The 15,837-nt window shown below is 39.3% G+C and overlaps 2 protein-coding genes across 3 annotated transcripts in view; one reads left to right on the forward strand and one right to left on the reverse strand.

The window, feature by feature from the left end:
- MORN1 (MORN repeat containing 1) overlaps nt 1-2,750 on the reverse strand; it is a 65,026-nt gene extending 62,276 nt beyond the window's left edge. The window contains exon 1 of the mRNA XM_077837451.1: nt 2,611-2,750. Coding sequence (XP_077693577.1) covers nt 2,611-2,686 — 76 coding nt within the window. The 5' untranslated portion in view covers nt 2,687-2,750. The remainder of the gene's footprint in view (nt 1-2,610) is intronic.
- A 330-nt stretch (nt 2,751-3,080) lies between these two features.
- RER1 (retention in endoplasmic reticulum sorting receptor 1) lies at nt 3,081-15,632 on the forward strand. Of its 2 annotated transcripts, none has more exons than XM_077837513.1 (7): nt 3,081-3,186; nt 8,172-8,257; nt 9,290-9,394; nt 12,277-12,376; nt 13,216-13,294; nt 13,403-13,538; nt 14,506-15,632. In XM_077837513.1, exons 2-7 carry the CDS (start codon nt 8,177-8,179, stop codon nt 14,593-14,595), a joined length of 591 nt encoding a protein of 196 aa, XP_077693639.1. In that variant the 5' UTR covers nt 3,081-3,186; nt 8,172-8,176; the 3' UTR covers nt 14,596-15,632. The 2 variants fall into 2 exon arrangements, with proteins under 2 accessions (XP_077693639.1, XP_077693640.1); XM_077837514.1 differs by lacking the exon at nt 3,081-3,186 and adding an exon at nt 3,221-3,296.
- The last annotated feature ends 205 nt before the right edge of the window (nt 15,633-15,837 follow it).

Here is a 15,837-nt window from a genome sequence, read left to right on the forward strand (position 1 = left end):
TATGGGGGGACATTTTCACTGCCCATTCCCCCCCCCTTCAAGGATTTGGGGGAAGCACATTCCCAGCTGAGTGGGCGAGTGCTACAACATGCCTAGGTTTAGAACTGTTACTGTTATTTTGTGTAAATAATACAGAACAGCAGGGCCCATCAGGATCCAGGCCCCAAATAATGAAAACATGGTCCCTGCCCCAAAGAGTTTACAATCTGAGAACCAGATCCTGCAAGCTTGTGCACAGGTAGTGCCTGTACGGGGGGGTCTCTGACTTCAATTGCCCTCCATGTGGGCAGGAATAAGTGGCAGGATCAGGGTTTAATGAAGTGCAGATACTGCAGTGATGAGGTCCACAGAAATACAAAGAAAGAGAACCACTATTATTTAATATGTACATTAGCAGTATTAACAATGCCAAGCATTCAAAAATCATGAGTCAGAACAGAAAAAAATCACAAGGTTGGCTTAAAAATCATGAAATGTTAAAAGTAATATATTTTGGTTCTTTTTATTTGCCTTCTGGTTTTGGAACCTTTAGGGATTAGCTCTTCAAGGTTTTGTTTGTTTGTTTCTTGTTTTTCATCCAACAGACAAAAGCTGGAAACTTACTTTTAAAAAAAATGCAAACTAAGATTGTCCTGTAGTCCAAGGAGGACCCTCAACAAATTGGAACTTTAAGCAAAATACCAAATATCACAAGACTTATGATAAAACTGCATCTCCTGTGCTAATAGGACAATTTAAATCAGCGAGGTTTGACTATTTCTAATGTCAATTTTAATACTAGGATCTTCATATTCTGATTCCTGCATTCAGTTTCAAACTTGAAAAATGTTTCATTTTGTTTTTTTAACAAGTTCTAAGTGAAAGCATAAGGCAAATCCTCACCCCCCCAGTAGTGGCTGTTGTGGTTAGAAAAGGGAAATTTGAATCAGGGTTCCTCAAATCCATTTCTGGCTCTGCCATTGATTTATTATGTGATCTTGGAGAAATTATTTTACCTTTCCCCATCTGTATAATTATGATTTATTCTTTGTAATACAGCAGTAATACAGAGCCTCTAACAAGCCCCTCTGTGCTTGGGATACTGTATCTAATAATACTTAGCTACTTCTCAGGTGTATTGTGAGAATATAAACCTTGTAAAATGTTTTGAGATTCTTTGAAGAAAAATGCTATACATGTTTAAAAATGTAGTGATGAGTGTGATATAACTGTCTGGACATATAGTTGTGCAAACCATTACTACTGTTCCAATACATAAAGGAAAATATTTTGGAAATTAATTTAGAAAATCAGGTTTAATCAAAGAGCACTGGGTGAGGGATTTTATTATTTCTCTTATAATCCAAGTGTTTTAAAATATATTTGTAAAGCTAACTATGTATGTGAAGGGAAATTCTTAACCTAGGAAAGCCAAAATGGTAGTTAGTGTAAGTATTGCACTAAGACGGTTAGGTGATCTTCAAAATACTTACTCAAATACAATTTGATGAATTTTATGCCACTTAACTTTTATAAATATTTAAAAAAAATCTATGTGAAATCTTTTTTAAAATGTTGACTGTAAAATCGGATGTATTTTTGTACTTTATTTCTGAGGTGAAACAAATATATTGCTAGAATCCAGAGACTGCATCAACATACTACTTACTACTTGGGTGACTTTTTTGGCCATGGGGTATTTGAGAGGATTCCTGAAACTTGGAAGAATTCAGAATCCTTCAAAACCAGTCAGGAAGAAAAGTTTTATTCAATTTTTTTAGGTGTCATTAATATCAGAGCTATATTCAATTTTTTTAGGTGTCATTAATATCAGAGCTATAAAGCCAAGGAAAGAATGGTAGTTATTTCTGAAGAAAAGTAATTTTGATAGATTGTTGTTTAATAAATATTTATATAGCTATCCAAGATGTTGGAACTAATCACTCTAGTTTTCCTTTAAAAGGGGCAAATTTATCATGGTTTTATTTCAAGCTCCAAAATGCAGCATAGTCAGCAGTGCGATATTTCAATTCAAGAGACAGATTCAAACAGACATTTTCATAGGGTCACTGTAAAACTTCATAGCATAGTATACTGCAAGAAGTGATGATATAAAAAATTTCATTTTCTTACTCAAGAATTCTGCTTGCTGCAGATTGAGTCGGATCTACTCACTTGAGTGACAATAGTAATTTTTTCTCCTGTTAGCCTTGCAAAGATAAAGCAGCTATGGGAGAGGAAGCTGAATGGACCCTGGCACTGCACAGAGCCAGCTGCAGGATCTAGGCCTAAACTGCAACGGCAGTTCCAAATGTTTCCTCTGTTACAAATGTGAGGGGAAAATTTTGCACCGCAGAATGTTTATTACTGGTGATGATGCATACAAAGAAATAATCCCTGTTTGATATTTGGATCCCTTGTTGAGTTTGCCAGTCTTACAGTTAGAAAAAAAACCCATCTTTTTATATTGGTAAACTGAGCAAATGTGATCTCAAATTGAGAGGTGACAAACAGAAAACCTGCAAATGCCATATTTCAAGTCACATTACAACTGCACTTTCAAGCAGCAAAACCGTATAGAGTTTGGAAGAATGGCATGGGGAAATAACTTGGTGCCTATATTTACTTTACCCAGAATCTCAGCTGCATGAATAGCATGTCTCAGATCACAAGGTGGATAGCATAGCGCGTAGGATTTAATCACCATTTTTTTTAAAAAAAATCCTGAACGTTGATCATTTGCGGGATGTTCCCAGGAAACAGGGGCTGTCACTCACCCCTCCAGACGCAACCCACTTCTTGCCAATTCCATCTCATCCTCGTTCAGGCCCCCCTCCCCCTACTACTAGGGCCGTCAAGCCCTCGCTCAGCCCAACCCCAGAGCCCAGTGCTTAGGCCCCCCAGTACCAGGGGCTGTAACCCCAGCGCCCCAGACCAACCACCCTGCAATCCCACCTCCCAGTACCAGCCCCCCAGCCCTACGACTTCTGCGACCCCTGCACTAAGTACCAGCCTCCGAGAGCAACCCCACGGCGGCCCCCTCGCCAGCGCCCGACGCTTCTGGAGGCGGGGGCCCCTCCGGCCCCGCCCCGGAAGCGGAAGCAGGTGGCTTGGCCTCATCCTCCGCCATATTGGATGCTGTGGTGGAGGGTGGGGGGGGAAGGCGGAAGGAGAGACCTGTCCCCGGCTGCAGCGGCTCCGGCACCCGTGAGTAGCCGATTTCCCCCTCCCTCGGGACCGAGGCGGGAGCGAGCCGGGCCCAGGGCGGTAGCTGGATGCGGCCTGGGCCCCGTAAGGCGGCCGCGGGGCCGGGGATGGTGAGGTGTCCCCCGGGGCGGGGATTCTCGCACAGGGCGCCGGGAGAGCCGGGAGGCGGCGCGTCGGGAGCGGCGCCGGGGGGCTGGGCGGGGGGAGCGGCCCTCGGGGTGTGACGGGAGAGGGCGGGAGGGCTGCTCTGTGGAGGGGGGCGGGTGAGGCGCTCCGTGCCCCAGGCGGGGGAGTCTCGGGATCTTTCCGGGTCGGACCCGTGCGGCCCCCTGGAGCCGGGTCGGTGATTCTTCTCCTGCTGCCCACAGGGGCCGGTCCCAGTCCGGGGCCTCCTTCTCCTTGACCTCCGCTTCAGAGGAGCGTTCACGTTGTTTACTTGTGATCTTCACGGACTCCCCTCTCTCCTGCGTTGCCTCCTTTAGTCAGGGTCAAGATTTAACTAACCTTGAACACCCGTGGACGTTCGTTTCTTTAACGACAGTGGGGGGGTAGAGGTGTCCTAGAGCTGCTGCTGTTTGGCTGGGAATGTATTTGTGAAGGGCCAGGTGCATGAGGTAGGAGGGTGGGAACCGAATCTGTTGTAAAAGGAAAGCTTGCGCTTGGTGGAAACCAGAAGTAAGCTGCAATGCTTTAAAGAACTTGGGACCAACGGGGCTGCCTTGTGCCTTTGGCTGGCCACTGGTCCTTCTAATAGAACATCTTTGGCTATTGCACATGAAAGTACGCTCTTCTACTAGCTCAGGGAACTGCATCCTTCTTTTCAGTTCTTCTTATTTGCTTGTTTTGTCTTTAAAGTCAGAAAAATTCCATAATGTTCAGAGAGTTCTCTGCCTAGTTACACTGTGCATGCTATTGGAGTTTCATTCATCTCTTCCTTCATTACAAATTAAAATAAAATGATCAAGGAAGAGACCCTGCTTTTTCAGAATTCAGGGGTGAACAGTGCTTGCCTAGTAAACTAGACAACGTAACTTCTTCTAGCTCATGTGTTTGTAAGATAAATATATTTTTCAGGCAGAACAGCAGTTTTATAGAGCCATATTTCATGTGCGTAGCACTCTGTTTAAAACTCCGAACTCTATTAAGTTCATTAGGTTAATTTCAGTCTACTCCCTGGCTACTGATTTATTTACAGTGCTGGATTTTGATAACATCTCACTGTAAGTAATAGAGGAAATTTAATGCTCTGTTATCATGGTGTGTTTTCAAAATTAACCCTTATTTCCAATTCTCAGATATGATTTAGGTCCGTAATTGTGATTTAGGTCTGTAAATTGTGAACCCTTTTCAAAGCAAATTTCATAAGACACACTCTTCTTGAGATACTTACTCCTGCGGGAATTCTGTGCCACTGAAATATGCAGAATTTATGTCCCCCGCAGATTTCTTTGCTTCCTAGCAGAAAAATGACTTTCTGGAGGTGAAGCAAAGGGAAGTCACAAGAGTAGTCATCCAGCCCTCCCCAGCAGTATATTTCAGGTGCTCAGGGCAGCTGGCAGAGACATAAATCACTGTGGGGTAGGGGGCAGGACTGGGGAAGACCTGGCTCATGATTCCTACCCTGCTCCAGTCTTGGCTGGGCTGGGGAGGACGGGACTTCCTCTTCCCCTGCACGGCATCTGGGGCCCAGTAAGACCATCCCCCAGCTGCAGGAAGCTCTGCAAACTCCCCCGCCCCCCACTTTCTGCACCCATCCCTCCTCAGCTGCAGAAGTAGGGATCCCTGAACAGAGAGCTTCTTCCCCATCCGCCCAATCCCCATGCATCCAAACGCCCTCATACCCAGACCCTCCCGCTGAGCCTCACCCACTCTGCACTCAGAACCCCCCAATGAGCCCCACAACCTGCATCTGGACCATCCCAACGAGCCACCCGTATCCCCACCCTACTGAGCCCCAAACAGCTGCACCTGGATCTGCACTCCCCCAGCATCTGGATCCCCCACACCCAGACTCACCCACTGAGCTCTGTTCCCCCACGCCTCCTCCCCACTCCCTGCTGAGCCCCAAGCACCTTCACCTGGACCCCCCTGCCAAGTCCCATTACCATTGCACCCAGAACACCTCAACAATCCCCTGCGCATCCAGATCTCCCTCGCACCTGGATCCCTGCTGAACCGCCTGCACCCAGATTGCCCCACACAGAACCCTCTCAACCCACACCTGGATCCCCCCCACACTAAGCTTCTCCACACTTGGCTCTTGCCATGCTGAACCTGCCTGCCCGCACCTGGTGCACCTGGCATGGAGGGGCAGGGCCCTGGGGTGTTTCTGGGGCAGGCCCAGTCCTTGCGCTACGTCAGGGTTGGGTGCAGCCTCCCCGCTGAGTCCGTGTTCTGGGGGGAGGGGGGAGTTGCGCAGTGATCTCCCACCTCTGTGCTGTCAGTGGCCTGTGCTCCCCAGTGCCATGTTGGAGCCTCCACATATATTTGACAAATAAAATTTGCGGAATTTTAAAAAATTATGTGCAGAATTTTTAGGTGCACAAAGCCCTCAGGAATAGATACTGTAGTTTTAACCACTAATGTTCGGTAAGTTTTGTAATATTGCCACTTGTATGTTTAACTATTTAACATTCATATAAGGAATATTATGTTACATATTTCAAACCTATGCTATTTAAAATGCATTGAGAGAGGTTTATAACAATATAAATCAGGAAAATATACTTATTTGGTTTAAAACTATGAATGTGCTAAAAAACTTCAGTGACACTATAGACATTCAGATCTATCCCTGGAATAATAAAAACATTTTTATTAGATGTTCATCCAAGCACTTTTGTTTTTGTAAATTGAATAATCATCACCACTTAATCAGATGTGAAGTTCTTTACTACCCATATTGCAGAACAGAATGCAAAAGAAGGCCCCAATCCTGCAAGAACTAGGTGTCTTTAACTTCATGCATAATTTCAACGGAACTACTAGGACATGTCTACACTTACAAGCTTACCGTGGCAAAGCTGTACCAATACAGCTGTGCTTCTGTAAGAGCACTCATGTAGCTGTGTTATGCCAACAGGAGAGAGCTCTCCTGTGAACATAATAAAACCAGCTCAAGGAATGGCAATAGCTATGTCAGCGTGAGAACGTCTCCCACCAACATAGCGCTGTGCACACGTGTGCTTATGCTGACAAAACTTATGTTGCTCAGGGGGTGTTTTTTCACACACCTGAACAATAAAAGTTTGCTGACATAAGTGTTAGTGTTGACTTGGCCCTAGTGTATGTAACTGTGTGCAGGATTGGGATGTTAGATCCTATTGCAGATCTGATTTTCCAAGTCCCATTGATGATTGAGTAAAAGCACATAGTGAGAACATTAAAGATACTCGAATATTGGTATCATTGACAGAAAGGAAATATTTCTTCCATGATGAAACATTTCCGTCTTTGTAGCCATTCTGGTTCTGCTTTAGATTCACTAGGTTTGAAAAAGTTTCAAAACTAATAATAAGGTAGTGGTAATAGAGGAAGTTCTTACGAATAAAAGCATGTTGGATCTTTGAGTTTCTATAATGGTATTTCCTCTCCCCACGCTGTGAAGTTAACTGAAGTGAAAAATGTATTTCGTCTCTTTGGCCCTGAATATCAAAAGGACACTTTTGTATAGTCAAATATTAGGAGTCTTTCTTTGGTATACCTAGGATTGAGGTGGGGCTGAAGTTCTGGATTCTCACTCTCAATCCTCTTATCTCTGATCTTGTGATAGGGACTCCTTCCCATTACTGATTATTGTTCCCATGTAAAAGAGGGATAATACATAGCTTTCAGATTTTTACCATGCACCCAGGGAGAAATTTAGAGTTATAACATTTCATAAATCTCCAGATTGTCATTAGGACTGAGAGCTTCCTTCCATCTATTTGTCACTATAATGTAGCATTTAATACAATTTAATCTTCTGTGGTTTACTAATACTTCACCCATCTGTATTGCTTTAAGATCTTCAGATGAAAAACACTCTCTAAATGTTAATTACTATAGAACTGAAATTGCTCCCATTATCACATAGAGCAACATAGTCCTGACCACAGATGGGAATCCAGGAAGTAGTGTGAGGTATTACCTTTGGTGATGTGGCACATCTGCTGCCACTGCTCAGATTCCATATGATTTTGTTTGTGTCTTAAAGCAAACTGCAGAGCTTGTATGTTTTTAACTGGAGGAGTGGAGGAGAATCCTAAATCAAAAGTATTGCATTTATTAATGTTTTTCACCTGAGTTCTGGGCCCTGTCTCTTACCATGTGAGAGGGAGTAAGGCAATGTAAGCTCTTACAGGTAATCATTTTTCCACTTTTGCTGAGATGTTAATTTTGGCAAAGATATGACTGACAACATCAAATGCTTCAAACAGTGCAGGAAAATGTTAGGTGCTTATGATGCCAGCTCTTGGATGGAGCCCAAAGAACAGAAGCCAGAATTGAATTTATCTAAATATGTAGTCACTTACTAATTCTGGGAGGAGAGGGGTCTTAAATAGGTTTCTTAAATTTTGGTTTTGCAGTTTACTTTTAAAGGCTAAAGGTGGGGGGAAGGGTAGTATCAGGTACATCATCTCCAGATTATTGTTTCCAGATTGTTACTCTGATTTCTGGCATATCAAGGTGAGACTATCACTTAGATCTCTTGCGTCACTTACTGTTTGTAATTTTTCCTAAAAATGTCTTGGATCCTCTCCCTCCCTTTGTAAAATATATTTAACCCTTTCCTTTCTTGACACTTCCCCTGAAATAGAATGAATGAATGTCCTGTCTTTAAAAATGTTTCACAGAAGATACCTTTTTGTTTCAAACAAGATATCAAATCAGCAAGATGTGAAATCACACACCTGAATGCTGATGCATGTAAAGTATCTTAAAATTTCACTATATTAAGTTCTCATTTTTAATGTGTTTTCTATATAAATGTCTTGTTTTCACAGCAACAATGTCCGAAGGGGACAGTATTGGAGAATCTGTTCATGGCAAACCTTCAGTGGTCTTTAGATTTTTCACAAGACTTGGACAGGTTGGTTTTATGTAAGAGATCATGTTGGGAACTAGTGTCACTGGATTTATACAGTTTTTTTTTTTTTTTTTTTATTTAAACTCATGGCCTTCAGTTTCAGTAAAAGGAATAATTAAGTTACTGAGTACTTCAAAAAGCATTTTCCTTAAAATGAGTTTGCTTTTTAGAAATGGATGGTCTCATAACCATGATGACAAATACATAATTTAATTAATGTCTCTATCACTATTTGAATGTTTAACAGTATGTATGAATATTTATTACTGCTTTAATGCCCTCAACATGCTAGTTGCTCTCAAATGAAGAGACAGTCCCAGAAAGCTTCGTGTAACCATAATTAATTCAAGCATTACTGTTTGCTATTAAAAGCTAAAACTTACGTTTTTACTAAACCATGAGTACTTATGTAGATTAGACAACATAGTACACAAATTTTTAAAAGTGACGTGATTTTTGGATGCACATATTTTTGGATGAACACCTTAAAGAAGCCCGTTTTTTTTTTTTTTTTATTGCAGATGTTCAGCACTTTCTGAACATTTGCTCCCTTTACGATGTTCAAAGTTATACAGGCACAATTGCTAATGATTTTTAGAACACACGATTTCCAATAGCCATACAAAAATCTTTTTTGTCCTCTGGGTAGCGCGGGCTCAAAATCTGATTTTGTAAACAGAAGATTTAAACACAAAATTAATGGAAACTTATTTATGAAAGTGAAAAAAAATCAGTTTCTCTAGTTACAACTTTAAACTGACAGCTGGCATACTAGTGCATAAGAAGGGGAAATTGAGTGACTAGAAATGAAAGTGAAACTGGAATTTGTTAGCAAAGTGTGACCTGAGTAGAATGTAAGCAAGTAACCAGTCTAAATAATGCTAAGTAAACCTGAGTTCTAAAAATGTTTTTGATCTTTTAAACTGATGTTTAACCAAAAAATGTCCCTTAAAACTTGTGATCTCTCTGATAGTCATTTAAATTACTCTATAATAAACCAAGTTTGTGTGTAAAACATTTTACATTTCATTCTAGATCTACCAATCCTGGCTAGACAAATCTACTCCATATACAGCAGTACGATGGGTTGTAACTCTGGGTCTGAGTTTTATCTACATGATTAGAGTTTATCTACTACAGGTAGGAAAACTAAATTTATTGCATTTGTCACGTTTAGAATAACATTGTAACTGTAAAAGGAATACTCTTTTATTAGATTGAATAATCCATTTCACTAAAACACTTGCTAAGAAATATTGGATCATATGGGTCAAAGTAAGAATATTTTAAGTTTACATGCATAGACATGGAATGAAATAATAACTTCAAGATGGAAAAAAGTTTGGTGAATAAACAGATTCCTAAACCAGCTACTTTCAGTGTCATGAAGGAGTAATAGTCAAGTACATATGCCTGTCTTTTTTTGGCTACTCATTTTTTTCCCAGGAAAAATAATCACAAGCTTTGGTATCCTTGTGTGAAGTGAAAGTGCCTTGTTTTTTCCTCCAATTAATAGCAATAGTAATTTGAGCTGCTACATCATATTAATAAACTTTAGGCTGAAACGCAATCTTAAAAGGGATGGTTAAGGCTGGTTGTTTTGTTTTGTAGCAGGAGAAGATGGGAAGTGCCACTGTCATGTTCTAATGAAATTGCATAATAAACCTCTTAAAACTCTGTCGTTCATGTTTTAGCTTCCTATTTCAACCTTTGCATCTCATTCAGGTTCCAGCATTCCTCTCCTAGCACCGAACCTATGAAGAATTTCTGCATTACTGCTATTTTACCATCACTGGCAAGCAGCAGACTCCATCTCCACTAACCTGTTTTCTCTATTTCATGCCAATCCAAAATTCAGTTAAGCCCTTTAGAACCAGTATGCCCAAAGCTGCCTTAAGCAAGAGTGCAATTATTTTTTCGTTGCTCAGTGATATTCAAAGAGTAACATACTTTTGATAACTTCAGCAATGTCCCATTTGAGTGCGTGGCCTTCTAAAGATTAAAACCTCTAAGCCTGAAAATAATACCAAAAGTAATTGCGGGAGGCTCTGAAATTGATTAACAGCATCATAACTGTTGGAGCACTTGAATTTTTATGTGAACTTTCTTTGGGTACTTTCCTTCCTGAAAGAACTGTCAGATGATCCAATCTTGGTTTTCATATGTAAAATTTGGCTGCTATTAGCTATATAGCCCATATGTGTTAGTATTCCTCTCCTAGGGCCCAGTCTGGGAAATATTTGAAATGGAATGTCCTAAACTCTTACTGAGTTTTGTAGGAATTGGAGGCACTAATTATCTCATAGGAGATGATCTGCACCAGTGCCCTCAACTCACATAGGGGTCAACAGGAGCTGATAGTGCCCAGCACTCTGCAAAGTTATATACAATGTAAACTGAGAATCATTCAAAGGCTAATATATGCAGGTGCCTATCTAAAGAATACAATACAATTTATTCTGGTATTGCTGCCTTTGGAAAAGTTGGAGGAGAATGAACCAAGAGTTGTGGCAATGTTATCTGTATGTTAAGAGCTTTATATTTTTTTTTTCTTTTTTCCCTCAAAGGAGGACAGGTTATTCAGCCGTGACTTCTTCAGTCGAAAGAGATACACTCTGATATCCATGCATTGTGATGTAATCCTTCAGTGTCTTTAACAGTGTTGTATGCAAAGTAGTTGTAGCCATGTCAGTTCCAGGATATTAGAGAGACAAGGTGGGTGAGGCACTATCTTTATCGGACCAATTTCTGTTGGTGAGAGAGACAAATTTTGGCACCACACGCAATTCTTCAGATCTGTGTGGCTTGAAAGCTTGTCTCTCACCAACAGAAATTGATTTGATATTACCTCACCCACCTTGCCTCTCTAATGTGTTGTCATTACAAACTGACAACTATGTCCTGTCAGAGACTTGTTAGACTGTTGTTCCCAGTGTAGTTTATTTGCTGTGAGTAGCTGTTTTACTAACACACTTTGGATGAACTCTAAAATAGAAGTCTAGGACAATTATATTTGATCTTATAACAACATTTAAGGGACTTTATTTTACTTATCTTATTTTCTTATCAAATTGCCCTCTCCGGTTTAAGCTGCTGGAGCAGATCCCTGCTATACTGTAACTTCCTTACATCCTTATTTTAATGATGTATTACTCAATATTCCTCTACTTAGACAAAATGCATTATGCTTGCATCTTATCAAAAATTAGATTTTACTTAAAGGGACACAGTTGGCTTAAAAAATAATTATTTTTAAAGTGGCAGATATCCTTTTCTGTTACTAAACACCATAGATCCTTAAACATGCAAGGACTACAAAAATCTTATCGTTATTGTGGTTGTGTACTTTTTGTGCTTCTCTGAGCTTGAACAAAGAAACTGAATGTGGTGTTTTGCTTACTAGCTCCTAGCGAATGTTGTTGTGTTTTGAATCTTTCTCGTTGCTGGGGAAAGTCTCACTACTCCCTACATCCTAAGCATCTTTTTTCAATTAAATAACATCATTAAATCTTAACTGTTGTTACTCTTCTATAAAACACTTAATTTACAAAATCTAAACTAAATTTCAAGCCTAACTAAACTTTCCTATTTTTCCTGCTTTGCTTACATGCCCTTTAATTCATTTAGTCATTTTTTTGTAGCTGTAAGTGAAAGTAGCTAGAAACATTCCATAATAAAGTTTTAGCTTACTCTGTTGTAGTAAGAAATACTGGACAAAAAGGGAAGTTGAGTTATAGGAACCAACCAATTGCCAAATTGGATCAGATCAGCATGGGTGGTTTTTTACCTATTCACACAAATCCTAAATATTTGGGTTTCATGCAAGTGGAGTGTCTTTCACCCATTGTATGTCAACTGTTTTAAAACTGAGTCCAGAAATCTTGTTACTCGCAAATAAAAAAGTAATTAGGGGAAGAAACCAAAAACAGGTTAAACAATTTGTGCTGGTCTTGATAAACAAGTATTTGAAGCTGTTTACTGTGAAGTTTTCAGTCTTTTTTTTGTTTGTTGTTCTTTCCTAGGGTTGGTACATTGTGACATATGCCTTGGGAATCTACCACCTAAATCTCTTCATAGCTTTCTTGTCGCCAAAGGTAGATCCCTCTCTAATGGAAGACTCAGGTATAGTGGACATTACTCCCATTACTATAATTTTGAACATAAACTGTTTTCCAAATCACTTAACCAATTTCATCTATCTTCACGTGAACAAACGTCCTCAGAGAAGATAGAAAATTCTCAATAGTGAGAACAGAGTTTGAGTTTAAAAGTTGTGCTGTAATAATTATTTAAAAACAATGCAGGAAGGGTCTCTAATCATGGCCTTCCTACTACTATACCCCTTTCAGGAGTCTGATTTGTCTGGCATACCTCTTCTCCCAAGTTTCACCTCAATTAAAAACTGCTTGCTTACAAAATCAGACATAAACATATAAAGTGACACAACACACTAGTACTGAAAAATTGCTTCATTTCTCATTTTTACCATATAATTATAAATCAATTGGAATATAAATATTGTACTTACATTTCAATGTATAGTACAGTGGTGAGCAACCTGTGGCCTATCTGGGTAATCTGCTAGTGGGCTGCCAGACAGTTTGTTTACATTTGCACAGCTGCCCGCAGTTCCCAGTGGCCACGGTTCGCTGTTCCTGGCCAATGGGAGCTGCAGGAAACAGCGGCCAGCACATCACTGCGCATATATTATTTATATATATTTTATATATATATAAAAATATGGCATCACTCTCAAAACAAACATTATTTGATCAAGCATAGCAATTCGCCCTTCTGTGATCAATTTTACCCAAATAGGAAACTTGAGCTCTTGCAAGGAACTATTCTGTTCTGGAGATAGACTTTGTATATAATAGTGACAGTAGGAAAGAACAGAATCGTTACTAGACTCAATTAAGGGATGATTTACCTTAAAAGATTGATTTGCTTTTTTTATCCAGATGATGGTCCTTCATTACCCACAAAACAAAATGAGGAATTTCGACCCTTCATTAGAAGGCTGCCAGAGTTTAAATTCTGGTGAGCAGATACATGTGCCCATTCTCTTAAAAATAAAAAGCATTTACATGAATGTGTCAAATCGCTTCCACTGTGTGGAAGGGATTAATTATGTAATTTATTTTTAAGGCATTCTGCTACTAAAGGCATCCTTGTTGCAATGGTATGTACATTCTTTGAGGCTTTCAACGTTCCGGTATTCTGGCCAATCCTTGTGATGTACTTCATTATGCTATTCTGTATCACTATGAAGAGACAAATCAAGGTAATGTGCTAAGATTGGATTGAATCTTTCTGAAGATAAAATATCATGCTTAAGAGTGTCTTTCCATGTTGCCAGCCAAATGAGCACTGTGGATGTTTATCTGTATATATAGCATGGCCAATATTTTTAAACTTAAGTACCTAACCTTAGGCATTCTTCAGCACAAACTGTAATCGGAAATATAAATGCTCAATACTCCTGAAAATCAAATCAGCTTAGACACCTAGATATCAAATTGTTAGCCCCCTTACGTTCATTCTTCAAAGGATTCAGATTTATCAGAATAATATCTTCCGAAGTAGTAAATTCGGTGTTTATAATGGATAATATGCACCATTCATCCATGCCATTTCTGCAGTATAATGTCCAAAGCTGACAGTTGGGATCTCAAATTGGTGATGGGTGTTGTGAAAAACTCGGCATTTTAAAAAAGACAAACACAGCAAAGTAATTCAGGTTGGCTTTGATACGTTTTCTATAGCTTGTTGGCTTGTAAATGGAAATTAAAAATAAAGATTTTGAAACTGTCACATTCTAAATTTTGGGGTAGAATGATTCATGGTTCATGATTGTAAAGTGAAGACTAAGGGATTTATGTTAATACATTTATACTGCTTAATCCTTCCTTGATTAACCATCATGACTATACTATACTGTGTATCTTTTTTTGTGAAGTTCAAAGTACAAACTCTCAAACAACCCCATTTAAAGTGTTCAGCATAGTATATACTAATAAATAATACAGGAAAATAGTGCTATTTGAATCCTTTGTGTAACTTGTAACTGAAAATGGCATCTTATGTTGTTGAAATTAAACGTTGTACATCTTATCAGTTGTAAATTAGTGATTATGCTGAAGAGCTTTGTGTGTTGTGGCTTAAACTGCATATTATTTTGTTTTGATAGAAATATTAGATCTGTCAAACAGTTCTGTTTAGCAACTAAACTGATGTCTCTTTGTTTACAGCATATGGTAAAGTACAGGTATATACCCTTCACACACGGCAAGAGGAAATACAAAGGGAAGGAAGACATGGGAAAGACCTTCGCTAGCTAGAAGCTGAATTGAGCCTGTTGACTGACTCTACATATAACTACAAGAACGGTTTTGAGCCATTGTAACAATGCCTTTTTTCTTCATATAAAGTAATTAAGAGGGTGGTGACAAAGCAGTTGAATTTTCATTTTTAAGAGGATGTTTCTATTTTTTGTCTGAAATATCAGTTTCTTGAAGAAACTGGCATTCTAACCAAATTGCATTGGGTTAATTTATCTTTGATAACAAGTTGGAGAATCTTTGGTATCCCATTGATTTGGGATCGTGTTGCTTTCAAGGTCCACTGCAATCATTGTGGCATTGGGGAGGCTAATGGCTACAATTAGGTTTTTTTACATAGTGTTCCTGCCCAGTATGACCCTGAAGTGCTGTGCACATATGTGGAGGAAAATAGTAAGGTGGCACACGTGATGCTGTTGTCTGCTTCATAATTGTGTGCTAAGTTCATACACAGGTCTGATAGGCCTTAATATATGCAGAATTTCAGCCGACAAGGTACATGCATGGTAGCACTGGAGTGTAACCAAGTTAGTAAAGAGTAGACAGGGTTTTTTAAAAAAAGATCCTAAATTCTGGTTTTTGCAGAGGGGAAATAAAGATTAATATAGCTCATAAGGAAACTCATTTGTGTTAGGTTCTAATGCCAGTTTCGCCATTGCATCTCATGGCAGATGCTGAAATTGGGCTCATTCATAATGACTCAAAACTTTGTTCTTAAACTATCATGATTTCTTTTGAGGGCCTGGAATTTATAAATATATATATTTTAATTATTAGTTGGAGAATATTTTGACTTGTTTCTTTGATACTTAAGGTTTTTTTGATTAACTTAAGTTTGCTTCATGCAGCCCCTTGAGAACACACCCAAACTGGCCATAGCAGACAAACGTTGTGGATTTTAACAGCTTTTCATTTTCTATGAAAAATATAGAAATAAATGACCTGCATGTAAACTTTTTGATGTGATACAGCTACAAACAATTTTATTAAGTGACTTTTTAATTCCAAACTTTATTAAAAGACAGTTGTCCCCCTTTCTTGTTTTAGTCATCTTTATATAAAATATATTGGGCTAATAATATTTATAGATCTGCCATTTTAAATGGTGTCAACACTTACATGTTCCTCTTATTTTATTCAAGTAACACATTTACTTAGTTCTTAAGAGATCATTCAGTTGAATTATATTTCAGGGGCTAGGATGAGACGAATCCTTTGAATGCACTACACAGTGTAGCAGCA

Source organism: Eretmochelys imbricata, chromosome 18, assembly GCF_965152235.1.
Source record: "Eretmochelys imbricata isolate rEreImb1 chromosome 18, rEreImb1.hap1, whole genome shotgun sequence".
Taxonomy (NCBI): domain Eukaryota; kingdom Metazoa; phylum Chordata; order Testudines; family Cheloniidae; genus Eretmochelys; species Eretmochelys imbricata.

Coding starts and splice junctions, on each gene's coding strand:
- RER1 (XM_077837513.1), top strand. CDS start 8,177: ATGTCCGAAGGGGACAGTATTGGAGAATCTGTTCATGGCAAACCTTCA. Junction 9,395..12,276: donor TTAGAGTTTATCTACTACAG/GTAGGAAAACTA, acceptor GTTCTTTCCTAG/GGTTGGTACATTGTGACATA. Junction 13,295..13,402: donor CTGCCAGAGTTTAAATTCTG/GTGAGCAGATAC, acceptor TTTATTTTTAAG/GCATTCTGCTACTAAAGGCA.